The sequence below is a fragment of the Eublepharis macularius genome, chromosome 3 (assembly GCF_028583425.1).
Source record: "Eublepharis macularius isolate TG4126 chromosome 3, MPM_Emac_v1.0, whole genome shotgun sequence".
NCBI lineage: Eukaryota > Metazoa > Chordata > Lepidosauria > Squamata > Eublepharidae > Eublepharis > Eublepharis macularius.
Window position 1 is genome coordinate 126,949,333 of NC_072792.1, and position 27,995 is coordinate 126,977,327.

At 40.8% G+C, this 27,995-nt stretch overlaps 1 protein-coding gene across 2 annotated transcripts; it reads left to right on the top strand.

Moving 5' to 3' along the window:
• Nucleotides 1-27,669, top strand: PDZK1 (PDZ domain containing 1). Of its 2 annotated transcripts, XM_054973237.1 has the most exons (9): nt 1-69; nt 6,291-6,502; nt 8,295-8,544; nt 11,086-11,222; nt 11,721-11,916; nt 21,992-22,188; nt 24,106-24,294; nt 25,366-25,662; nt 26,997-27,669. In XM_054973237.1, the coding sequence occupies exons 2-9, from the start codon at nt 6,293-6,295 to the stop codon at nt 27,054-27,056; spliced, it is 1,536 nt and encodes a 511-aa protein (XP_054829212.1). In that variant the 5' UTR covers nt 1-69; nt 6,291-6,292; the 3' UTR covers nt 27,057-27,669. The 2 variants fall into 2 exon arrangements, with proteins under 2 accessions (XP_054829212.1, XP_054829213.1); XM_054973238.1 differs by lacking the exon at nt 6,291-6,502 and having other exon boundaries at nt 5-69.
• Nucleotides 27,670-27,995: the final 326 nt, after the last annotated feature.

Below are 27,995 nucleotides of genomic sequence, written 5' to 3' on the forward strand. Positions count from 1 at the left end.
TCGTGTTTACTGATACAACAGCATTAGAGACTTCTAAGGAAAAGTCTGAGAACAAGTCTACCCATGCAGGTAAGAATTCCCCTAATCTGGTCTGTTTTCATATATGATACTAAAATGCATTTGGGCTTACTGATGCTGGTTGTGCCAGTTACAAGCACTGGTGGCATCCACATGGATTCTCTGGTTTGCATTCATTGCTGCTGTGAATACAAAAACATTTGCTTTGGCAATGGAGCATCCACATAGAAGTTTTCTGTGGACTTTGCTTTGGCAGCTGCCATTTTCCCTGCCATGCCACCAGAGGGCTTTTGAGGACTCATTCAAAAACCTGTTGATTGCTATAGCATTATAATGCTGTATTAATTACCATTTAAGCCCTTCTGTAGAATGGGTGGGGGGATGGTGTTCATAAGAGGACAATGGCAGGAAATGGTGCCAATCTAGGTGGGACCTTAGAAAATGCACATCCTTCCATTCACACAATGTGCTAATGAATTTTTACTGCATTCTTTACAAAAAGATTGCAGTACAGCAGGATTGAAATACAGTACAACAAGGACAGAGAAAAACTGGAAAGTGGATGATTAGAAGACAGTGTCGTGAAGAAGTTAAAAAAAAAGCATACCACTTTGGATACCAAAGTGGAAGCAGTCATTGTTAATATGAAATAGAACAGCTGCTGTAGCATAGTGGTTAAGTGGTTGGGTTGTGAATCAGCACTTTGCTGGTTTGAATCCCACTACTGCCATGAGTTCAGCAGGTGGTCTTAGGTAAGCCTCTTGTCTCAGCCCCAGATCCCCAGCTGTATTGTGGGGATAATAATAACACTGACTTTGTTCACCAGTCTGAGCGAGGCACTAATCTGTCAAAAGAGCAGTACAAAAGCTGTTGTTGTTGTTGTTGTTAACATCCAAGTGTTTAAAATAAGCATTCTACCCAATAAAGTCCTGATGCCTTACACTGGAAAACAAAAAAATGTGATTTTTTTGCAAGTTTCTTTTCTTCAGCCCCTCTTTCCCAGATAGTAGGATCTCATAGGATTCTAACTTCCCCATACCCAACTGCTACTTCAGTCCTTTATTGCCCGGGAGCTGGGTTAATTTCAATGCTAGTGCATATTTCCAAAAATAATGAGACTTCAGACTATTTTATTTGCTTTTTGGGATATGAGTCAGAATTCTTGCTTTATTGTTTTCCAGTAATTCCCAGAGATATAAAACAAAGAGGATTCTTGTGGCATCTCAAGGACTGAGAGATCTGTTGAGGATTAAACATTGTTTTGTCAAATACATGAAGTACATCTTTAATTAGCTGATATATGCATACATGTTGAGCAAAATTTGTAAATAGTGTGCTAGTTCACAATTATTTTCTCTCTGCATGTTGGGGGAGGCATAAGACTTCTTTTGTTTTTGCAGTAACAAACTAATATTAGCTAACTTTCTGGAATTTGTTTCCCAGAGATATAGGACCTTTTCCATTAAACTAGTACTAAGAATCTTAGAGAAAGAATTTGATTGCAGAAAATGACACTGTCTACCAAAGGAGCTGGTTAAAGTCCTGCTCACAGTTGCACAAACAGCACTGTAACTCTTTATTGAAATATCACCCCTTTTCTTTCATTGTAACTTTATTCCAAAAGAGAATAGGATAGAAATATCAAGTAACTGTACTTGCTGCCATGGCTGTTTGAGTGCCACCTATGTATTACAATTTCCTAGCCTAAGGAGAATCTCCACTTATTAACCATCACCTCTTTACATATTAACTATATCATTGAGATTATGAGGTAGCACGTATGGAGTAGGAGTGAACAAAGTGCAGAATTATTACAAGATGTTTGGCTTTCAATATAATTACTGACCTACTATGCTCCTTTTGAAGTGTGAACCACAATTTTGACTTGATCTACATGTCAAGCATTATTTGTCATCTTCCCCAGAGTCCTCTAGCTTGTACAGAGAAGAGGGGGAAGGAGTGTCTCTCAGCAGAAAGGAGAGAAGCATATGAGACTCATACTGTTTTGCTATACTCCAAACTCCAGTGTCATTCTCTTCAGTTTGTGGAGAACTCAGAAGACATGAAGGAATTTTTGTACTGGTCATCAAGAAGGGGCAATTGCTGGGGAGAAGGGAACTGTTGTCTTTGGTGACCAAGGGATAGATCTTACAGTTGGACAAATAGAAAGCTCTCATAGTGGTGGATCTTTTCCTACTTTCCACATCCTACAGTAGCCCTCTGTGGGCTGTTTAAAGGCATTACATAAGAGCATAAGAAGAGCCTTGCTTGATCAGACCAGTGATTCATCTAGTCCAGCATCCTGTCTCACACAGTGGCCAAACATTAGAGGGCCAAAAACAGCGTAATAGCTGAGGCCTTCCCCTGAAGTTACCTCCTAGTACTGGTATTCTGAGGTTCTCTTTAGTCACCATGGCTAGTAGCTGCTGGTGGACCTATATTCTATAAATCTAACTCTTTTAAAGCCATCCATACTCATGACCATCACTAAATCAACTGGCAGTGAAATCCACAGTATAATTACGAGTTGAGTAAAGAAGTACTTTTTTTTTCTCATTCTGAATCTACTGCCCATCAACTTCATTGGGTGACCCCAAGTTCTAATATTAATATATTATTAATATATATAATATATTATATATAATATAATATTATATATAATATTATCCACTAAAACTTTGTAAACCTCTGTTATACCCCCCCTCCCCGGTCATCTTTTTTCTAAACTGGAAAACTGGGAAGTCCCAGGCACTTTGGCCTTTCTTCATTGGAAAGGTGTACTCCAACCCCAGTCATCTTGGATATCCAATTCTTCCAGCTCTGTAGTATCCTTTTTGAGCTACAGGGACCAGAACTATATACAGTGATTCCAAACAAGTGTGCACTATAGCTCTATACAAAGCCATTACAATATTTGCTGTTTTATTTTCAGTCCCTTTCCTATAATCTCCAGTGTGGAGTTTGTTTGATTCACCACTGCCACACACATTCTCAATATTTTTGTTGCTCTCAAGGTCTTTTTCAACCTCAGTTTCAGCCAGTTCAGACCCTATCAGCATATATATTTTAAAGTTAGGATTTTTTGTTCTGGTGTGTATCACCTGACACTTATCAACACTGAACTTTGTTTGCCACGTTACTGCCCACTCATCCAATTTAACCATAGCTTTTCTCAATCCACTTCGGTTTTCACCATCCTGAATAATTTTATATCATCTGTGAACTTGGACACTACACTGCTCACTTCTAATTCCAAATCATCTGGTCCCAATAGCAATCCTTGTTGGACTCTACTGCTCACTTCCCTCCATTGTAAAAATTGTCAATTTATTCCTATTTTCTTCTTCCTGCTGTTTAGCCAATTTGTAATCCATAAGAGGAGATGTACCCTTGTGGGCAAACCAGGGGACTGAAGTGAGGAGAACTGGTGGCTTGTTGTCCATTATGGTTGCATAATGCCTAGTCATGCTTTTCCCAATCTCAGAAGGCTGTTCTAGGAAGGAGAAGGTGGGGAAAGATTTGCTCCTGCAAGTGCCTTCCACTTGCACAACCATTAGATCCTGTTTTTTTGTAGCCTTATATGTAATTAATATATTTTCTTTTATCTTGCTCTGTCATGGAGTAACTACGAGTATTTTAGTATATCCTGTTCTTAGGCTAGAGTTTATAAGGGCTATTAAAGTAATTAATATCTTCCTAAAAATCTCAACAACTATCCTGTTGATTAGTGCGGTTGATATTTTCCTCAGGCTCCCAGTATACATCACCTCTCCTGTACTCATAATTCATATGAAACTTTGTTGGCAGGAGCTGGCACTTGCTGTACGTCACTTGTTGTACCTCAAGTTTTTATTCTGTTCAGATAAATACTAATACTAAGCACTAAATTGTTGTGGGAGTTGAAAAGACCATTGTCTACAACAAGAGTAAGCTGAGCAGTTGACAGTATATCCCTGGAGGATCATCTTCATAGGAAACATAATAGGAAAATTTTAAATTTTTCTAACAAAGCAGAGATGAATATCACAAGTATAATTTCTGTGTGGAGGGCTTAGGGTCAAACATGCTGCAACTGCAACAGAGCTTGTGCACTGATGAACTCTCTAGATTTTGGAAAAGAGCAAGAGTCCAGTAGCACCTATAAGACTAAGAAAATTTGTGGTAGGATATGAGCTTTCGTGAGTCACAGCTCACTTCTTCAGATACAGCTAGAAGTGAAGAAGTGAGCTGAGACTAGAGATGGGTACAAACCGGGGGGAAAACCGAACCATGCGGTTCATGGTTCATCAAATTTCACAAACCACGAATTTTCATGAACCTCCCCCGGTTCGTGAACCGGTTCGTTTGGTTCATGAAAATGTCACATCCAGGTTAGAAAATCATCACTTCCGGATCAGCAGAAGCTCACTTCCGGGCCAGCAGAAGGTCTGCAGGAAGTCCATCCCCTGTTGCCTAGGAAACTGATTGATTGGCACCAGGCTGTCTGCAGTCATGAACCAAAAAACGAACCAAATGAACCAGCCTAAAGTTTGTGGCGGTTCGTCAGAAATGAGATCTGACAAACCGCGGTTCACGAACCACGAACCAGCCTGGTCCGTGCTTAATTTTGGTTTGTATTTTGGTTGGTGCCCATCTCTAGCTGTGACTCACGAAAGCTTATACTGTACCACAAATTTTGTTAATCTTATAGGTGCTACTGGACTCTTGCTCTTTTCTACTACTACAGACAGACTAACACTGCTACCCATTGTGATCCATCTCTAGATTTTGAATGACAATTTAAAGATTTGAAATACCCTGCTGATTTTGAGATACAGCAACATGTTGCCCGGAGGGGTGGGGGCTCGCTGTATGCAGCTTCAATAACAAATCTTTGGTAGCTGTCTTTAACAAAACTGACAATGATTCTTTCCACTGAAATCCTGCTATAGCCAAGCCATTCCTGCAGTATGCTGTTTCAGGGTTTTGTGAGCCGTGCCCTTTGATGGAAGATTTCAGCCTTAAGGCAACTTATAATTAATTGATGAAAGTCAACTGACTGTTGTTTGTGCTGAAAAGTAGACAGAGTCAAGTGTGAGTTCCCATGTGCCATACTTGCATGCAGATTTCAGAAAAGGAACTGTGGCTAATCTTTTTCCCCGAGTGCTCTGGTATCCTGGTATGTGATTAATATGTTATTTCCAAATTGAAATTCAGCAAAAAACTTTGCTGAAGTGTTATGGATGTCCCATTAAAAAAAATCTCAAAGAGAGGAATTCATCCTAGTTAATCTGTCCCCTCTCCTTTGCCCCCGAAGTATACTTTACCATCAACATTCTTGCAGGTACTTGTGAACTACTCTTGCTGATTTTGAGAGTTCTTTGATCAAGTTCTCTGTCCACTATATTGCATGTTTCTCAGTCCCTATGCACTGCACAAGGTCTAATCCATTTTATTCAGAATGCCAAAAGCATCTAATTGATTCTCCTGTCTTCATGCCTAGGTAGACAGTGCAGTTGTGTATTTATTTTTTGGAGAGACTACATTTGTCTGTTTTTTGTTTTTTGTTTTTTTAACTTGGGGCAGCAACAGAATAAAGTATGGATTTTTCCTCAGGATGGTTATTTTATTTTATTTTTGTTCCTATCTTCAATTAAAGCAGAAATATCTAACAGAAGACACATCATGATAAGATCCTCAACAGATCAGGTCTCCTTCCCTGCAGCATGTTCATTTGGTGCTCTTGGTACACCAGCCCTTTCCCATGGAATTTTAGCAGTCTGCTTCCTTGGCAAGACTGTTAGAAAACTTTCTGTTTGCGAGAGGTAATAATAAATGAAAATGTATCATGAGCATGACCAACAGAGAGCAAGAAATCATTTTGCTATGTGATCATTGCAGAATGTGTGTAAATCTTCTCTACCTGCTAAGAAAGTCCTGGAGGAACCTCTTACTATTGTATAACACTCAGAATCCCACACACCTAATTTTTGTGTTCTATAACAACAACAACAACAAAAATCAAGCATGGCAATGAAGAAATAAATGTTAGCCATTTTAATAAAACGTACTTCTTCATGAGTTAAAACCAAACCCAAACTCATTCTTTAGAAGCGTCTGATTCCTTGTATCTTTTTTTCTCAAGCAGATTTCTTTTCCATTTTCCATTTTCTTTCTCACTTTTGTTTATGAGGATCTTGATGCTCTTGGCTAGTTTCTCTCAACTAGGCCCTCTTTCTATCTAAGCATTTTTGACAGCTGCATCTCCTCCCCCCCCCCTTCTCATTTCCCAGAAATGACATCTCCTCTTCAGCCCAGGGAATGCAAACTGGCCCGAAAAGACAAAGAGAGCTATGGATTTTGTCTGCGCCTTGAGAAACACAAAATTGGTCACCTAATTCGGAACGTGATACAAGACAGTCCAGCTGAAAAGGCTGGTCTGAAAGATGGAGACAGAGTCCTGAGGGTCAATGGGGTGTTTGTAGACAAAGAAGATCATGGGCAGGTATGACACATTTTAACTTGGGGTACTTTCCTCTGCCAAACTTTTCCTGCATTACACTCTGATATAATCAGACCATGTGGTCATCTGCCCACCCCCCACCCCCCACGCATGAGGAGTTAGAGTTTATTAACTCACACCTCCACCCTTTCTTAATGTGTATGATGTGCAGGGAAATGGAAGGGGGGCCCACCTAGGATACTGGAAATTATGCTTGTGATAAATGAGTTTGTGATTTTATTGTTTTACTGTAATTTTATCTATCGCTGTAACCCCCCCTGAGCCCGCTTGTGGGCTCAGGGGGGGCAGGCTATAAATTAGATAATGATGATGATGATGTTAGGCAGAGTTTGGTTGTTTTAAGAGAACCAGTTTGGTGTAGTGGTTAAGAATGTGGGACTCTAATCTGGAGTTTTATTCCCCACTCCTCCACTTGACGCCAGCTGGTTTACCTTGGGTCAGTCACGGCTTCTAGCTCTCTCTGCCCCACCCACCTCACAGGTTGTTTTGTTGTGGGGATAATAATGACATACTTTGTAAACTGCTCTGAGTGGGTGTTAAGTCATCCTGAACAGCAGTATAAAAACCAAATGTTGGTGTTATTATTATTATTACTACTACTACTACTACTACTACTACTACTACTACTACTACTACCACTACCACTACCACTACCACTACTACTGTTTCTGTCCTGTCACTCCCAAAGGCTTACATCACTTGAAAATTATGATAAAACAACAGTAACACCCATGATCACCACAACCATTCAAACCAACAGCAGCAAAAGAATCCAGCAATTACCTAGCCCAAACCTTCCAGTCATCCTTAATGTCTGAAGAATTTCAGTGGCTTAAAACCAGGAGAGCTATCGTTCCAAAGTACTGAGACTTATCTGTTTATTTTGCCCGTCATACAAGGAAGGAGCTCAGGGAGGCCTTCCCCATATACTTGCAGACTAGCTTACTTATGAGGTAGGTTAGGTTGAAATAATGTAATTGGCCCAAGGTCACTAAGACTGTAGTCTGTCAGAAGGGGGATCTTAGAGATGTCCTTGCATCTCATATTGATGGAACCGGCAGCTAGCCTTTTCATCTTGGGGATGATCTGAACAAATGTGCAGGCTTATAGAAGGAAAAACAGTCTCTCAAGTACAATACCATCTACAGAGTTCAGTGACATTTACTCCCATGTAAGTTAACACACACAGGACTGTACTCTTGAGCATTCTATACTACTTAGGGGCCATTTCCACATGGCTTACCTCTCTTCGTAATGTCCTGGTAGATCGCGCAAAAAACGCAGAAGATCGTGTTTCCTCGCACGAGAGTTGCATGACGTCACGTGACATCGCGCAAATATTGTGCGAGGAAACGTGATCTTCCGCATTTTTTGCGCAATCTACCGGGACATTACGAAGAGAAGTAAGCCGTGTGGAAACGGCCATGCTATACGTCCTGGTGGAGAAGGGACTGTTAACCCAGTTTGCGTTTGTAGCATATATTTGCTACAGAAGACGTTCCCTGCAATGATTTTAAACAAACCTTCTTTTCAGTAAATCAGAAGGTAGTGGTGAACTAGTGCTGTAATCAGCTGGAATCACACAGAGGAGTTCCATCTATTTTGCAGGAGTTCTGTGCCTTCCCTTCCTACTACAACCTCCACCCTGCCACTTCTGGGATAGGGACATCGGTACCAATTGTTTTTGTTGTGAGCAGTAAAATAAAAAAAATTAAAGGAAACATTTTCCTGATACTTATTCTTGCTCCTTAACCTTGTCTTCCATCCGCTACAGGTAGCTGATTTAGTTAGGAAAAATATGAATTCTGTAGTATTCCTTGTGTTGGATGAAGAATCTTATGAAAATGCACAAAAAGAAGGAATGGTTTTGGAAAAGCTGGGTCAGAAGTCAGAAACCCAGCAGATGCTAGAATGTCCCCCACCTGTGACAAATGAAGAACCTGCTCTAGTTCCACAGCCCCGGCTTTGCTACCTGATGAAAGAAGGAAAAAATAGCTATGGCTTCTCCTTGAAGACTACTGCAGGTGAGAACAATGAGGACAGGCATATAGCACAGTTTAGAGCATAGTCAACGTCTGTAGACTGTTCTTTAAAAAGTATTTTTATTTATTTATAAATTATATATATATTACCTCTCCAAAGAACTATTTCAGGCAGCTCACAAAGTAAAAACAAATTATAAATAAAATTGTAAAAACTATCATCATAAAATTATCAATATTAAAACTAGCTATAAAAACAGTTAATCATCCTAAAATGATACCTCCCTCAAATTAAAAGCCTGAATACACAGAAATGTTTTGGCCTTGTGCCTAAAGAAAGTAATGAAAGCACCAGACAAGCCTCAATGGTAACGGCACTCTAAAGGAGAAGTGCAACCACTGAAAAAAGCATGGTCACCACCCATCTCACCTCTGCAGATAGAAGCAGAGAGCAGAAAGGAGATCTTCGTTGGCAGGCTGAACAATATAAGAGGACACGGTCCTTCAAGTACTCTGACTCCCAGCCATTTAATGGTAAGAACCAGTCCTGTGAGTTGTTCCCAGAAACAAATGTGTAGCCACTGAAGACCTTTCAGTACAGGGGTGATGTGACCTCTGTATCCAGCCCCAGACAATCTGGCTGTGAATTTTGGACCAATTGAACTTTCCAAACAGTTTTCAAAAGCAACCCTATGCAAAGCATATTACAGATGGGATCAGAGCATTTCTAGATCATGCTTTTCAAGGAATGGCCATAACTAGCATATTTGCCAAAGTTCATAAAAGGTGTTTTTTGCCAAAGAGGAGACTTCAGTTAGGGCTGCCAGGTCTGATTTGGGAAATTCCTTGAGATTTGAGGGGTAGACCCTGGAGAGGGTAGGGTTTGGGGAGGGGAGGAGCCTAAGTGGGGTATAATGTCATTGAGTGCACCCTCCAAAACAGCCATTTTCTCCAGGGGAAATTATCACTGCCACCTGGAGATCAGTTGTAATTCCAGGGGATCTCCAGCTACCATCTGGAGGCTGACAACCCTAGGTGCCAGCCACAGAGCCAGCAGCAACCCCAAAGCTACGAATTTGGTCCTTCAGGAAGAATGCCACCCCCTCCAGGACAGACTAACTTCTCAACCCTCAACTCTTTGTCCTTGAGGAAGAGCACCTCAGTCTCGTCTGGTTGGTACTTCAGGTTTTTGGCCCTTATTATGCACATTCTAGGCTTCAAAATTAGTGTTGTTATTCAGCCCATTTTTATCGTTTGTCTTCTAAATTTCATACTTAAAAGTTATTGTTTGGATGAACTCATACAGTAATTGAAAATGTTTAAAAGATAGATATATCATCTAAATCATCACCTGAATTGTTGTACTTCTTCAATATGGATACTGCCCATTATACATTTAGTTTATATCCTGCCTTTCTTTTTTTATGGACACCAGGAAAGCATACATAGGTTTCCCAGGTAGTCTCCCATCCAGAATGTGATAAGATCCAGAGCGTGGCCTGGGGCATGTGAATAGTACAATTTGTGCTTGATTCTTCTAGCTTCATGGATCAAGGTGGAATCAGTACACTTTATAGTTGACTTGTAATTATACTGACTTCAATAGACATGAAAAGATGTAACTCTGTTAAGGATTACATTGTGAATTATACTTCCTATGTACCATATGTAGAGGTGCCTTTAAAAGCTTGTCTGTGGTTTTGACTTGGAGCCAAACTACAAGTGACACCTGACACAGGTTGGACACTTGTCAGCTTCCCTCAAGTTTTGATGGGAAATGTAGGCAGCTTGGCGGAATGTTCGACAGGTGACAGTTGAAAAGTCCATTGGACAGCAGTCGGAGAGCCAAGCTGCAAGACCAGGATGCCTACATTTCCCATCAAAACTTGAGGGAAGCTGACAAGTGTCCAACCTGTGTCAGGCGTCACTTGTAGCTTGGCACTTGGACTCATCTGAATGTGTCTTAAGATACATGAAACAAACTAGCTATGTGTGTCAGCAAGAGGACTGATAAAGTTGCTACATAACTGGTTCTTATATATTATATATTTCCTCACTCTACATCTGGATGTGGAGATATGATTATATGTCATATAATGTAGATATAAGAACTCTTTCTAGGTATTTTTACAATACTACATGCAGCAATTGCCAGATAATTTATAAACTATACAGGACAAACTTTCTTTTGAACTCAGGAAATATATTTGGAAGCATGGTAACAATTCCCAATCAACACATTGCAAGAACAAGGGCTTTTAATAAACAACTTTATTCTTGCAGCTAATAATCAGATACTAGCTTAAACCTTAGAAACATCTCCTTGTGCAGTATCAGAAAAGGCATGAAGTGCAGTTGGGCTATGAGGGATGGATAACTCTCCCTTAATTTCCTGAGGCACAGAAAAGGCATGTTATTGTTGTTGCTTCTCAGATCACACATCTGTAGCTGTTGCAACTGTTCCTTGAACAAATATGTCTCAAGCCTACCAAGCAAGTATAATTGCTTCACCTCCAAGCACCACAGAACATGGTTAACAACGGAATGGTGTTTCAGTTTCTGTCTGTTCTCTCCTTTATTCAGGTCAAAAGGGACTGTTCATTATTGACATATCCCCACAAGGACCAGCTGCAAAAGCTGGAGTGCAGCCAAATGACCGCCTGATTGAAATCAATGGAGAGAATGTGGAAAATGACACTCATGAGGAAGTGGTTGAGAAGGTACTCCTGATCTCAAACATCTCACACTCCACCTCTCCCTTGTCAGTTAATTCTATTAGATGTTCTGAAAGTATATTGGTCACTAAAGACAGAGTAAGTGGTGGCTGTCTCTTTGTCATCACCACTCTTCTCCCTTTTGTAAATCTCTGGAGTTGAGTAATCACCCATTTTCATCCAAAGGAATGGATCCTAAGGTCCCAGCACCCAGATCCAAAATAACTATAAGGACAGGTCATGTGTGAATGCTGTTGACGTGGGATAGAAGGTGCCAGGTTAATCAAATGTATATTGTAGGACTAGGCAATGCAGATTTCACCTCCTCAGTACAGACTAATTTAAGCTTCAATACATACCTTTTTAAGCCTTTACAAAGATGGATGGGGCATGTACAGAAGAGATATTTTGAACACGCTTATGAGCTCTGGAACATTGCATACAAAATGCTCTCTGGTCCTTCCCTGTTACAAGCACTGACAGAAGTACTGTCTGTATTTCCAGGTGAGAAAATCTGGGAATCAAGTTATATTTCTGTTGTCAAATAAAGAAACAGACTGGTATTACAGCAGACAGAACATGCCACTGAAGAGAGAAACGGCCAGTTTGAAATTCTTACCTCACAAACCCCAAACCATTGAGCTCAAAAAGGGAAATAATGGCTATGGATTCTGTCTGAGAATGGAACAAAATGGTAAAGGTAAGATGAACCAGACCACCAGGTCACACTCTGCTGCTTTGGCCATCTGGTTTGCAGGATTGGTAGTACACTCTGAGCTCTCCATGCTAGTAAATGGGCACCACCTACCAAGCAGCCAAAAAACATGGAAGCTGTACCAAAGTAATTTTCTCTCAGAACTGCCTGTCTTACCACTAGAGAAGGCCCAAGACACTCTGGAGCCTGGGGCAAAAAAAAATCTTAATGGCAACTTCCTCAATTTCCAGAGTCATAAAAATATAATAAATTGTTGACATATTTCTGTCCTTGAATGGTACCATACAACCTGCCACCAAAGATAGGGCATCACATATTGCCTCATGGCAGGGCTAGTCCAGCTTCCTATTCTATGAAAGGCCAGCATGCCAGTTATGATTTGATTTTAAGCAAATATGAGAAGACCTGTTCCTTCTTCATCCTCTAGAAACCCAGCTCCCAGCAACTCAATAGCACAAGTTCAGAGGTCAGATGGAAATGATTATCAGGCAAGGGTACGTTTTGTTAATGTTTTATTATTGCGGTTTTAGAAGTGTTCCAAAAGATTACTCTATAACTCTGTGGATAATTATTGCATTTTCTCCTAATTTAAAAAAAAATTAAGTAAAGCAATAGGTTTAATTTCTCATCCTTTCCCTCCCACCCACCTTCCCAAAGCAACAGACCTGACTATAAATATACAAGTTAGAGCCAGATCAGTTTTGTCCAAACATTGGAAAGATAACAAATAGCTTTCAGGAATGGTTATGTAAAGTCTGGGACATATTGATATTATCTAAGTTGCTGCTTTATATAAAAGTAAGAGAAAGGTGCGTGAACAAAGAATTTTTTTTGTACAAAATTCATCTCCATTTATGCAGTACTGAAACTTGAATTATAATTGAACTTGTTAAGACTGTAGATGTTTATCTTGGATGAATTATTTTTTTAAAGATTCACAAATAAAAGAGGATTAGACTCATTTATAGATAAGGTCTAGCAACAGATGTAAGCCATAGTTAAGCAGAAACTCCATGAACAGAGACAGTATAACAGACAACAGGAGACAGCTGTTCATTTCATGCTTAACTTTTTCATTGCCCAGAAGTATCTGGATGACCATTGTTGGATTTTTTTTTGGTCTCATTGGCCCAAGGAACTTCTTGTGTTCTTACAAACAGAATGTTTTTCCCAAGGTTACATAGGCGTGCATGATAGGTAGGATTTGAATCTGAGAAATAGAAATTCAGATACAGTTCTCACTTTTCCTAGAAAACAGTGGTACTGGTTGGGGGATGATCTTGTGGCAGTGAATGGTCCCTTTATTTTACTGTTTTAAGGAACATGTAAGCCACCTAAGAAATGTTGAGAGGACAAGATATAAATACTGAAATAAATAGAATTCATTTTGACACTATCAGAATAGAGCTCAATCACAATGAAGAGTGTTCAATTAACTTAGCAAATCTACAAAACAGAGCATCTCGGAGTGCTGTTGTGAACAGTCACTCTGTTTATCTTCTATGCATGTGGGCTTACAGTTCTATATGTACCTTGCATTTCTTAGCCATGCAATATCACAATTTCTGTGTATGCATATATACATGTAACATACACATACTTGTCCAGGAGCATTCAGTATGTTCTAAACTATTAGATTATATACATAAAACAGGGCAACTGAGGGGCCACTTTTTTAACATAAGCAAGCCAATGGGTTTAATTACTCATCCCACCACCAACAAAAAACAGACTTGGTTATAAACTTAATAGTTGCAGGCATACCAGGTTTGTCTAAACTTTGCAAAGGTCTTTTATGCACTGGGCTTTTTAATCAGTTCTGGCGCCATATTACATTGATTTCTCTCCAGAGTTCTGCATACTTTATTGCATTCTGCACAGTGAAAGGCTACATCAGCTGCAGAGTTTATTTCCCCTTGAATTTTTCTGCAGTTCTTCGGTGTTTTCCACATGCACACTTACACTGGGTTTTCTGGGTATTCGATTCACAAGGATTGGATCCACTTTGAGCCTCTGTAATTGAGCACTTGAGAGAGTCAAACCTAAGTGGTGTCTGTACATTTTTTTCTGCGCTAGAAAAATGCCCTGTTTCTGCTGCAGCCATTTTGTTTCTCCAGTTGATCGGCTGAGAGTTCATCGGCTTCATCAGTTGATCAGCTAAGGACAGGTCAGTTTCTTCAGTTGATTGGCTGAAGACAGGTCAGTTTCCATAGTTGATCTGCTGAGGAAACTTGCAAGTTTTGTTCGTTTTTTCATGCACCAATATTGTAACAATATTGTTTTTTTAAAAATTAAAAGGGATTTACTTACTGCCAGGGCTAGAATGTGCACACAACATACTTTTCAGTCCATTTTTAAAACTTCTCTTAGCCATATTGCAGCTGACAGGCTTAGGAAACTTGCAATGTTTTTTTTAGTGCACCAACACTGCAACTTTGCAACATTGCTGTTTAATTGGTGGCTGTTCAACCAATCAGGACACAGGTGATAAAGGGGAGGGTGAAAGGCAGCGCCAGGCCTCATACCAAAGAAAGCATTCTGCACTTCAATAAAGCCCTGTTTTGACTTCCTTGGGGAAAAAAACATAGAGGTATGTGTGCAGGGAGAAAAAAAAACAGAAAACCTAAGGGAAAATCGAGATTCCAGTAGAGATGGGCAAGAACCAGAAAAAAACGAACCATGTGGTTTGTGGTTCGTCAAATTTCACAAACCATGAACTTTCAAGAACCTGCCCCCAGTTCATGAACCGGTTCATTTGGTTAGTGAAAACTTCACATCCAGGTCAGAAAATCATCACTTCCAGGCCAGCAGAAGGTCACTTCCAGGCCAGCAGAAGGTCTGCAGGAAGTCCATCCCCTGTTACCTAGGAAACTGATTGATCAGCACCAGGCTGTCTGCAGTGACAAACCAAAAAATGAACCAAACAAACCAGCCTAAAGTCCATAGCGGTTGGTCAGAAATGGGATCTGACGAACCGCTGGTTTGCAAACCATGAACCGGCCTGGTTCGTCATGAATTTTGGTTCGTGCCCACCTCTAGTTTCCAGTTGATGCAGCCTTTCACCATCCTGGAGATGTCATAAACAATTGTTCATTCAGCTATCTTTGGCTACTACGAAGGCAGTTTTGCATTTCTTTTTTTGAATGGGGCATATTATATTCCAGCTGCTGTTAAGAGTTTTTAACTCAGTGGTGATTTCACAAGTTTTGTATGAGGTCTATCCCAACGCGAGAAGGGAATTCCATCTCTTTGTCATCAATTGTCAATGCACATGCACAAGCTACAAGCTTAAATTGTTTTTATTTAACTTCTTCATACATGTAAGGAATCTCTATTCACAGTTCTACTAAATAATGAAAGGAGAGAGTGCATCTTTTGTGGATAAAGGTCCATGGTAGAGCTTTGTAGACTCAGAGTATGTGGTGAAAAAAAAGAGATATCTTGCTCCTCTCCCTGCCGAGGTGTGAATGAACAAAGGAGGAAATGGCCCTAACAACTTTTGACGGGCTCTGAATGCCTCAGGAACAGAAACCTGTGGGGCAAGGCACTACAGCTCCCAGAATGCACTGCTCTTAAAACTACAGACATACATTCTAGTCTTCATACATACTAATTAACTGAGTAATATGATCAGCTTGCTGTTGAAGCAGCACAGGGTCCTTATATAGATCTCTGCTGTAGATGATTCTATAAACAGAGTACAGTCCTTGTTCCTTTGAGCAATTGGAGGGCTTCCTAGGTGCATTTAATCTGCAGCCCTTTGCTATGTATTCGGTATTAGTTTATATAGGAATTTTTCTTTATAAACTATAAACAATAACATAAAAACTACAGACAACAAACATAGAAGATTAAAAAATTCTAAAAAGAAGACATACTAACAATACATAAACAAGTGAAAAAAGAAGAAAAAGAAAAAAGAAAAAAACCCTTAAACTAAACTACAGAATGAGTTCTGATTTTCTCCATCACAAATATGGATCATTTTCAGAGTCTCACTTATTCTATCAAAAAGAGTCCAGTAGCACCTTTAAGACTAACCAATTTTATTGTAGCATAAGCTTTCGAGAATCAAGTTCTCTTCGTCAGATGCATGATACAGAGACTGGTCAAATACAGAGGAGGAGGGAGGAGAAGACGAGGAGAGAGAAGAGGCAATTAGGGGGGGAGGGGGAGGGAGCAACCAAAACATTCCTTTGCTAGTATATGTAAACATCTCTTTTTGGTGTGTGGATCAGTTGGCTTCAAAGGAGTTTGCCCTGTTAGTCTGTAGCAGCCAAACAGCTAGACCATCCAATTCCAATGCAGTATGAGCCTTCGATAACCACAGCTCTCCCTGCCAGATGCATCTGACAAAGAGATCTGTGGTCCCCGAAAGCCCACGCCAGGTGCCACTGAGCTCCCCCAGACCCTACTTCTGTAAAGGAAATCTGTTACCTGTGATAATGTGATAACCATTCATAGTCCCTATTCAGTCCCAGCTTGACAGAGTCAAATTTGCATATGAATTCCAGTTCAGCAGCCTCCCATTGGATTTTGTTTTTGAAAGGTTTCTGTTGAACTACAGCGACCTTTAAGTCTTTGATGGAATGTCCTGGTAGATTGAAGTGTTCTCCCACTGGTTTCTGGACGTTTCCATTTCACATGAGGGCATATATCAGATTGGAGGATGAGCAGCTGTAAGAGCCAGAGACAGTGTAGTTGATGCCATTGGGTCCTGTAATTGTATTCCCTGGGTAGATATAGGGGCAGAGCTGGCATCTGGGTCTGTTGCAGGGCCTGGTACCTGTGCTGGTGACTCTGCTGGCCAATTCATGGTTGTGAGTGAGAAGTCGTTTAAGGTTGGGGGGCTGTCTGTAGGCAAGGAAAGGTCTTCCACCCAGGGCTTCTGAGAGAGAGGTATCATTTTCCAGGATGGGCTGTAGCTCACTGATGATGATGATGATGATGATTCTAAACATAAGAGCCCTCTTTTTTCTATTGTTCATGATTCTTAATCCATAAATCCAGATGTCACAAACGCCAACACTTTTATCCACCATTCTTCCATTGTAGGCAATGTTGGAGTTTTCCACTTTTGCACAGAGTACTCTTGCTGCCGCAATCAAATATAAAAACAAAGTTCCAAAGCTTCTTTCCAACTGGCTGTCCATTATTCCCAACAAAAAAGTCTCTGGTTTCAACTGGATTTTGATCTTCAAAATCTTCTGAATCGATGCTTGTATCTGCAACCAGAAACTCTTTGCTTTCTTACATGTTCACCACATATGATAAAATGTTCCTTCTTGTTTAGCACATTTCCAACATACATTTGAAGTATCCTTATACATTCTAGCCAGTTTTTCAGGAGTCATATACCAACAATACATCAACTTGTAGAAATTTTCTTTGATACTGGAGCTTAATGTAAATTTCAACCCCCTTGTCCGCATATTTTCTGTTAGAGATTTATGGTATTTTATATATTTTAGTTTAGTAACTTAGCAGAGTAACATATAGCAGACTAAGGGCCAAGCTACACATAACGAATGACACTTGAACGGCAAGTGGATTGAGTGGAGGGCAAGTGAACAGGGAGAAATACACTTGCCGTTCAAGTGTCATTCGTCATGTGTAGCTTGGCCCTAATTTAGTCAGAAGCGTTTAAACCCTCACAAACGTGCATTAATTAATCCTCAGACAAAATTCATAGAAAGATAGAACTTACAGTTTATTGTAGCAGATTTCTCCATAGCAATATCTTCTGGTAATATCAAGGGAAAGAACCTATCTAAAGAGTAACATTCTCTAGGCTAATACCACGGCCTGAAACTAGGATGCGAGGTTGTAGGTGCAGGTTTGTGGACAAAGAGAAGGGCTCCATGAGGAGCATGGTGGAGGAGGAGTCAGTAGGCATTCCCACCTTAGACAAGAGAGTGGCAGATTGCTAGACTTATACATTACATTCAAAGAGACATGCAGCGCCCCCCAGTGTCCAAAGGCAGGCTGAGTCGCCTATTCCAACATTTTCCCATTGCTCCATTAATATGTCATGTCTACAATTATTTGCCCAGTTAAGCATACATTCTTTTACTTGCTCTTCTTCTGTCTCAAACCTCAACAAAAGTTTATACATTTTAGAAATAACATGTTCATCATTTGTACAGAGTACCATTTCAAATTCAGTTTTAGATTGTTCAATGTCATATTGATTCTTGTCTAGTTTAAATCTCTCCAAGATTTGCATGTAGGGAAACCACTGACAAGCATGCCCTTCTGCTGCTAAATCCTCTCTTGATTTAATTTAACTTGACCTTGAGAAAATTCCAACTCGGTATTCTAAAAAAAGAAGCCTGTGTCTGGGTACCAGCCTTTAACTTTTGGTTTCATCTTCTTCTTTTTTTAGACCCCTGAGGATAGTTTGGTAAGCCTAACCCTCAGAGATCTTATAAGACTCCCTAGCTTCAGCTTTTTGAACAGAAGCTATCTCTTATAAAACTTAAAGTGGGGGATCTTTCTTCTTCCTCTCTAAACCAAAGCAAAAAACTGGTGGCTAACCTGATTTATGTCAAAGATAAGAGCTATACTCATTTTGACACTTGGATGACATGCTCCCGGGTTGTCTTGGGCCTCCCATCAAATGGTAAACTCCATTCTTATTTAGACTCCTTGATTAGCCCAAAGTTATGTAAAACTCTTATGCATTCACAATTCAGCTGCCCCTTTTCAATGTTATTGTTGGGTCTCCTGTTAAGGATCCCCTTTTCAGATCAGTTACGCACCTGTCCCCTCCAGTCAGTTGACCCTCTTGTACATTCTCTTGTAATGCCCTTATGTGTTTTAGTTTAGGCTAAAATGGATTATGCCATGCCTTGATAAATGGACTATACTTCCTATAGTCACTTTAGAGCAAAACGATTTAATTTCTCTAAGAGGATTCTGATCCCAAATGAACTTATTTTGTTGCTTGATTTCTAGAGGCTGCAGAGAAGTGTCCAAGGGAAAGTGTTTTTAGATATGGGCTTTATTTAAGTTTTTCAATTTTATTGTTCAAGACCTTGGTCTAATAACAGGGGGATGAAAAGCAAGCATCCTTTCAACATGCAGCATGCAGTAGTCTGGGAAGCAGTATGGGTACTGAATTGGGGTATTTTGACCATGCATGCAGAACTCTGGAGATAAATCAATGCAGTTGTTGTGGATTTTCCGGGCTGTATTGCCATGGTCTTGGCATTGTAGTTCCTGACGTTTCGCCAGCAGCTGTGACTGGCATCTTCAGAGGTGTAGCACCGAAAGACAGGGATCTCTCAGGACACTGCAGTAGCTGCGGGCCAGGACACTGAGAGATCCCTGTCTTTCGGTGCTACACCTCTGAAGATGCCAGTCACAGCTGCTGGCGAAACGTCAGGAACTACAATGCCAAGACCACGGCAATGCAGCCCGGAAAATCCACAACAACCATCGTTCTCAGGCCGTGAAAGCCTTTGACAATATATCTTGGCAGTAAGAATTGTATTTTTTTTTTAAAAAATTAAACAACGATGTTGCAACATTGGTGCATTAAAAAACAAACCTTGCAAGTTTCCTCAGAGGATCAACTGGCAAAACAGAAAGGCCACAGCAGAAATGGGGCATTTTTCTAGTGCAGAAAAAACAGACCCCACTTTTGTTCAACTCCCTCAAGTGCAGAATTACCGAGGCCAAAGCAGATCCCATCCTTGTGGATTGAATACCCAGAAAACTCAGTGTAAGTGTGCATGCGGAAAGATAACTAAATATAACAAAGTGCTGTGGCCACTAGCCCACAAAAGCTTATGCCACAGTAAACCTGTTCGTTTTTAAAAGTGTCACATAACTCTTTTTAAATTTATATCTGTTAAGCTATAATCCTCTTTAGCAGGTCAAGTAGCCAGTTGATTGAGGTTTGTATTCTGTTATTGAGTTAAAGTGTATACAGAAAGTTAAACTTGAACTGGCAGACCCAGAACAGTTTGTGCACAATAAGTAACTACAAGCGGGGGGGGGGGGGGCGCGCAAGGACTTGTGGGACATTATCTCATTTCCCGCTCTCCCATTATCTCCCCTTGTAGAATGAATATATTTTTGTGTACAACACCCTTGTCCTGCTTCCTTTTCTCCTTGCCATACACCAACCAGCCTACCTTTTTCTGCCCCCTATCTTCAGCTTCCCCCTCCCCATGGGCAGTATCTATCTGAGAAAACTATAGCCCACTTGGCAGCTGCTGGCTGCCGGGATGGGCTTAACTGGCCAGTGGAGGAATCTGCAAGGACTTGCCGGGGGCACCTCATTCTCCCCCACTTCATTTTATTCTCACACAGGGTGTGCTTCCACTGAGGCAGATCCGGCAACCACCTCCAGTGCTGAAGCGCCGGAGGGGGTGCCAGGGGCAAGGGCACATGCTGCGGAGCTGGCGGCAGCAGCGCACAGGCGGTTGAGCAGGAGGGATGGGAAGCCACCTGCGCACTGCCCCAGCTGCCTGCCTCGCCTGGCCCGCAGCTACTGCAGCCTCCCAGCCCTCCCGCGCTACCGCCACCACCAGCACACAACCCCGGCCAGGAGCAGCAGCCACGGGCCAGGTGTGGCAGGCGTCCAGGGTGGCGCATGGAGCAACTGAGCAGGAGAGCTGGGAGGACGCACACGTGCCTCCCCCGCCACCCGCCATGCCTGGCTGGGCATGCATGCCAGCAGCAGCAGCGCGGGGCAGTCTGAGCAGGCAGCCCTCCCGCTCAGCTGCCCCGCAGTCCAGGTGCGTGCATGTGCGTGCGAGGGGGCAAGAGCAGACCTGAAGCTGCCCCTGGCCTCAAGCGCCAGAAGCCCTGGCACCGGCCCTGTCCTCACAACCATGTGAGGTAAGTTAGGCTGAGAATTAGTAACTGACCCAAGATACCCCAGTTAGCTTCCTTGCCAGAATGGGAATTCAAACCTGTGTCTCCCAGATACTAGTTTGAAACTCTAACCACTACACAATAGTGGCTGTCATAAGGTGGCTGCTGTTGGACAGTAGCAAGCAGCCAATCCTGGGTGAGTCATGCAAGTTGCATGGTAGCCTGTCACTCAGTGGTTGTTGTTGGGCCTGGCCCTAATGAGTCCTCAACTCTACTAAAGGGTGAAACCTAGGAGCAAGTCTTCTAACTGCACTAGAAAGAACTCCCGGTAATGGATTTCTTCACCAAACAAGTAATAAAATTTTTACAATTTTATATTGAAAAAGTGCATATGTGCAGAACGTGCATTCGAAAGGTAAACATTTACAATTAACAATCATACATAAATACTTTTGCACTTACTCCACTTTATGGACTATTTGGACTGTGTGTCTTAAAATTTTTCAGGAATAATTCCATCAGCTTTGTACATCAGCAACAGACATCGTCTGGAATAATTGTTAAAGTGAATTGTAATATCTATTTGCAAGCAAAAGTACTTATGTATGATTGTTAATGGTAAATGTTTACCTTTTGAATGCACTTTCTGCACATATGCACTTTTCCAATATAAAATTGCAAAAATTATATTGCTTGTTTGGTGAGGAAATCCATTACAGGGAGTTCTTTCTAGTGCACCTGAGTCCTCGCCTAAAAGCCAAAACAGCCCTGAAAAAAAATCTCTCCTCTCCCCCCACCCCATTTTACTGATAGAAACCGAGGCTTAAAGGCTGGCAATACAGTTGGTTGCCTAGCAACAGCCACGGAGTGCATTCATTTCTTAAAAGCTAAAGGTGCTGCTTCTATTATTTTGGGGAGTTTTAAGCCCTCTGTTTGTTTGTTTTTTTAGATTTTTCTGCAACCTGAGGCATTTTTTTCAGAATTGTAAAAAGATCTGTCTTGTCTGTTCAAGGCTCCAGTCCCAGATTTAAGTATCCACAGATTTGGCCATGTTGAAAATTATATTGATGCCCAGTTACTTTGGCTTTGAAATGTATACCAGTCACAAAATCAAGCTGTTCCTCGGGCAGAATTCTGATTAAATGACTGCATCAAGATAATCTCAAATTAATAAAACCACCAGTGAAAAGCTTAGAGCAAAGTCTTATCAGGCTTTTCTTCTTTCTGAGGACAGGTCACTTAATGAAGGACATTGATTCTGGCAGCCCAGCTGCTAAAGCAGGTCTCAAGGAAAATGACATTCTTGTGGCTGTAAATGGAGAGTGGGTTGAGGCTCTGGACCACAACTCAGTGGTGGAGAAGATCAAGGAGTCGGGTGAACAAACTACACTGCTGATGATGGATGAAGAGACTGACACCATGTACAAAATGGTAACAAAAACAGCTGGGGTGCAAGAATGAATAATTTGGAAAATCAAGTAATGGGCAGTGTAATAGTAGAAACACAGAAAATGGTAATGCACACTGAGTTACCATTCTGAGACTACCGCCTTTCATTTGTTTATAAGCTAGTTTCTAGCCCTTGTTGCTGCCCTGTTGGTGTGGGCAATGCCCTGGTGAATGTGCTTTTCCTATTAACATTTACTCAATTTTCAATGTTAATTTTTGCATTCTTTGTTTACAAATGACATATAGCATAAAATGAAATACAAATGGCATAAATAAAACAACAAATACAGACCACCAGGGTGGGACAAAAAGGTTCACATGAACATATGAAAGCAAAAAGAAATAGAACATATTTGTAGATCTCAAAGGTAGATGTGATGGTCACAGATCCATAGCTTTAAACACAGGTCTGATCTATAAAACAGATAAGGAGAGTGGAAGGGGTCTGAAGTTACGAGTAGGATGGTGATGATAAGCCTTCCTCCATTGACCAGAAATAAGCAGCTGTCGGGGGGAGCTGAGACTCAGGAACAGATCTCCCAGCACTTTCTTTAGTAACGTGGAAGATAAGGCTACGGGGGGAAAACTCTTACCACCACCACCACCACCACCACCACGTTGTTTCCCATTCTACAGTTGCTGCTGTTCCTCCCACAGCTATTAGAAATTGCTCTTCTGGAAACAGTAGAGGGGGACGTTAACCCCCTTCTTCCCTAATGCTGTGGCTCTATTCAAACCAGGTGCCCCAGTGGCTCTTGGTTTTTTAAAAAACATATTAAAAGTGTAAAAAGAACCAATTACTGATCTCTCAAGCAGTCAGCAGTTTGGCACTTAGCCTGTCTTTTAAACATATTAAATTGTATCAGAATTCTGTAATGCATACAGATTTACAAGTTACTGAAGTACAAGTGTTACATGCTTGAACTCAGAAATAGGAACCCTGGGTAAATAGCAATAGGATTCTAGAAGTAAAAGTTTGTTCAACAGCTGGAGGATGAAAATTTAATTGATGCAGGTTATTCTACTCTGCAGTGAGATAAGGAGTTATTTTGCCAATGAAATGGGGGATAAGGCCTTAAATGCCATGCCTGTTACTTCTGAGGATCTTAAGCTGATTCATTCAGCAAAAATAAATTGTTTAGAGTATACTGGAAACCACAGCACCTTTATAGTAAAGGACTAAATACAGTATTTAATTGCTAGCACTGTACTTTACAGGATGCATCTCTAAAGCACATGCTCTGGCTATGTCATTTTTCAACCTTTGGGGAAGGAAGTTATTACTCATGAATAATTTTGCATTAGAATTCCCATCGATTTTTAAGGTACTTTTAAATGACCTACGTGCATACTTTTAAACTACCTACTTGTATCTTAGAATCTAACTGGTGGTCAATGAAAAGGGACCCTCCATGCCCTTAGTGTAGCTATAACACTTGCATTACAACATTGGAGAAATGCCCTTTTCCTATAATTCAGTGACTAGAGGACCTGGCAACTATTTGTATGAAGTACAGCATATAGATGATGTGGGTGGACTTATTTTTAGATATTTAGAAACCTTTTATGGAAGCTTACATGTAGATTTCTCACTATTGTTGGCATGTTTATTTCTATTATGTGTGAAGCTTACTCTGCATTAGAATTCTTGCCGTTTTCAAAGCCTGTTCATGTTTATTTGTAAAAGGGGAGAGGAAATGGTCAATGCATATTCAGCCTCACAGCTTCAGAGAAACCACAGGCTATATAGCTGCCTGATTCCGCTGTACTATTTGCTATTGTCATACCCTACACTACAGCATCTTGTGAAAGGTTTTTGCCATGTTTCACAGAGCTACCAATTTTGAAATGTAGAAAGTTCGTTCCTAGTAAAAGGTATCTTTGCTTTTTGTTCCTCAGGCTCAAATTTCCCCATGTCTCTCCTGTCACAAAGCATCGGTGCCATCTCTAAGTGAAGCAGAAGTGCCAGCGTATCATACTGAGCAGGAGAGACACCAGCCCAGACTCTGCAACCTGGTTAAAGGTCCCAACGGATTTGGTTTTCATTTGAACGCTATCAAGGGTTTGCCTGGCCAGTTCATCAAGGAGGTATTAAACTAGAATCCATTTACACAGGGCGAGGGTGGAGAGGTATGAAAGAAACGGGAGACAAAAGATGGGAAGATGAGGAACAGGTGGGCTACCCTCTTGATCCCCTCCTATTTGCAGCATTCAGTTGATACAAAACAGAGCACAATTTCATACCGTATCTTTTTCTTCAGGTATCTGAGCCTTAAATAAGAGCTGATACAGAATTTTGCTGATGTTTGCTGTTGTCAAAGTTGAATATGGTTCCAAATATGATAGTTTCAGCCAAGCCTCCGTTTTTTTCACTGAATTTGCCACATGTAAATCCTGGAAGCATTTTTTTTAGTGCTTCCAGTATCACAGCAACAAGCAATGCGTATTCTTGTGATGTCTTTACTCAATACTGTAAAACTGCATGCTGAGCAGCCTCCCATAACACTAATTCCCATGATACTGCTTTTTCACCAATAGTCATTTTAAAATGTGGATGTTCATGCCAATTCCATTAGTTTTATGCAGTTTTAAGCAGGCTCCAAAGACACAAATGTACATGTGAAACAAAAAAATTAAAAGCCTATCCAAGAACAAAGACTAGATTAGACAATTCAGGACACAGTGAAACGTAGAATTGGAACTGGCTGAATATATTGGTTGGGTGTGAGAAATTCAGATTAGCACCAGAATTATCCACTAGGTTTTAACATCTCTAGTAGTAAGGTAATCTATATACCAGTGTGCATACAACAATAAGATGATGTCTCTACTGTCTAATTGTATCTATTTTTTCATCACAACTTTCCTCCAAAGAGCTCAGGCAGCATACATGCAAAGCTTTAAAATATTGAATGTATTACAGTATAACTCTGTTGTAGCCACTAAAAAAGTCAGTAGTTCGAAGAAATCCAATGCCCTTTACTTCCTTTTTAACAGAATAGTGCATACCACTCATTCTTTGTTTGCAAAAGTCATACTACGTAATCCTTGCTAATTTAACCACACTGTAATTCAGGGGTATTTGAATGACCCTCTCTACCCCATGCTGTCATACACTCTACTAGGGCAACATCTGCAACTAATACTATATATTTACAGGTACAGAAGGGTGGAGCAGCAGATATAGCTGGGCTGAAAGATGATGACATGTTGATAGAAGTGAATGGTGTGAACGTGGAAAACGAAGAGTATGAAAACGTTGTGGCCAGAATCCGGGATGGCAGCAACACGATGACACTGCTGGTGTGTGCAGAAAAGGCTTGCCAGCACTTCAGGTCCAAGGATCTTTCTGCTGCAGCCTCTATGGTACCTCCGCCACATGATTACAGTAATGATCCTCCTCCTTACACAGAAATCCAAGAGCCGCAAAGGCTGTTGTCAGAAGCACATGAGATGGTGAGTGTCACATTGCTTATAAAGAGTAAGTGGGAACTCACAGCTCTAACAATAGGTACAAATTCAATTAAATATACAATATTATGTATATTTATTTATACATAAGCCTCAATGAAATCAGTGGTACTAATGCCAATGATTAGACTGCGAATTCATGTGATAAGGCCATAAGAATAATGAACAGTTAGCACAGAAGAGCTAGTTACTCAACACACTCAAGCTGTGCCTGAACCACTGTATCATTAGCAGTACAATCCTATGCAGGGTGACTTCAGACTAAGTCCACTGATTTCAGTGGGCTTACACTGCAGCAACTCCACAGGACTTGTTACCCAAATAGGAGGTCTCCTTAATTAGTAGGGCATCAAAGGAGACAAGTGAGAGGGGAGTAACTCGGATTCTCCACCCATGTCTACGGGGATTGTTCCCTTAAAGAACTCTCAAATAAACAAGCAGATGTTCAACAGGAAAAGTTTTTTTATTAAAGAGAAATAAAAGGTAAACAGAGAAAACCACACAAAGCATACACACAGGGCTAACTAAGAAAAGTGAGGAAATGGAAAAGCAGTTTTGGGGGAAGGGCAATAATTATCAGTCTCGAGGAAGAAGAGGTCCGTGAAGAAAGCTGCGAGAATGACCAGCATTTCATGGCGAGAAAACAACAGGAAGCCCAAATAGATTGGGGATACGTGGATGAGTACAAAGGTACACACACAGATAGCACATGGCTGGGCAGCCCAATTATAGGGCAAAACTGACATCTTTGCCCCCAATACAATGGCTTAATGCTTTGTCTGGAGGTAGGACAAAAATTTGGGAAAGGTTTGATATGACTATCTGGGATGGACTATAGGTACAAATATTGCCTGATGACCTGGTAAGTACCGGGCAGGAAGACTGTCAGATGTGCTGAATATTAGGTGAGTGGGAGAGGAAAGGGTGGAGGAAGGCACTGATGAGATTAGGCGGGGAGGTACCTCTCATGAAGCCTCGTTATCTCTGCTACTCTTCAGGGCATGGAGGCCTGTCAGTCATTCCCCCATTACTCATGGCTTGGTAAGTTTCCAGTCTCCAGGCCAGCTGGCATCCGCTCTGCCTGAGGCCAGGCAGTGTCTAGGACTTATAGCAAAGAGTTTATGATATTCCATATCCATAAACTAACCTCTTAGCATGGGGAGGGGGTCTGACTGCTAACAGACTGCAGTTTAAAACTCAGTTTACTACTAGCAATACAGATATTGTCCTATCAGAGGCTGGATGCTGTCAAACAGAACTAGATGGGGCTGCTGGGGGAGGCAAACTTTTCTTAAACATTGTACTTATTTCTTCTCTAGGCCAGCTCATCCTCCTCTTCACTCTCAGTTGAGTCATCAGAAGAAGATACCAAATTGTGAGGATGCCCCAAACCAACATGTCCTAGCTTTGTTCCTAATTTGTTCCCATTTTGAAGCAAGTTAATATTACTTCTTTGCAAATCTTGTTTGCAACTCTATAAATGCTTTCTTGAAACTTACTCCCACTAAACAATGCAGAAGTTACTACTATTTACCTGGGGAACTAACCATGTAATTAGTTTTATCAGCCTCACTGGAGAAGTGATTGTTAGATTCAGGAACTACGTTACGTTGCAAATCTGTCCACCCTGACCACAATCCAGCACATCAGTGCTTATGTTTCAGTAAAATCATTGTGACAAGTGTATGTAACCCTGCTAATTAGAGACATAGGCTTCTTAATAATGATCAGTCACTACATGTATCCCAAATAAATTTGAGATCAATTTTTTTTTAAGTAAATTGCATTGCATGCCGTGTCTGGTAGCAAATTTTGGCGTGTAGTCATTTTAAAATGAATTTGTTTTGTTCTCCAGGATGCAAACCTCTGTGCAGAGATACTCTGTCCCAGCAAACTGCATACCCTCAGCTTGTGGGCTGACATGCTCACTGTGGTTAACTATTCTTAATACTAATTCTACCAATTTGTTAAATAAAGAAACCAAAAATGAAAAAAAAAATCGTATCTGCTACCTATTGCTTGATCACAGAACTTACATAATGTCTTAATTCTTTTGTTAGAATTCTTAAATGAAAATGAATTAATTTTGGTCTAGATAAGAAGTATATTTGTCAGATATTAAGACTGTAGGTTTTAATTTTTGATAATACCTTGTACCTATTTCGCTTTCCCCAGTTATAATGGTGCAGTAAAAAACTTGTTAACAGACATCACTGGGGAACTGTGGGTAACCAAAAATGGTGGGGAACCAAAAATATCATTTAATGAAGCTTTTACTGCAGCCATATCTGGGACTCTACCAGAGTCCTGAAAGTAGG

Coding starts and splice junctions, on each gene's coding strand:
- PDZK1 (XM_054973237.1), top strand. CDS start 6,293: ATGACATCTCCTCTTCAGCCCAGGGAATGCAAACTGGCCCGAAAAGAC. Junction 11,223..11,720: donor ATGAGGAAGTGGTTGAGAAG/GTACTCCTGATC, acceptor CTGTATTTCCAG/GTGAGAAAATCTGGGAATCA. Junction 24,295..25,365: donor CTGGCCAGTTCATCAAGGAG/GTATTAAACTAG, acceptor ATATATTTACAG/GTACAGAAGGGTGGAGCAGC.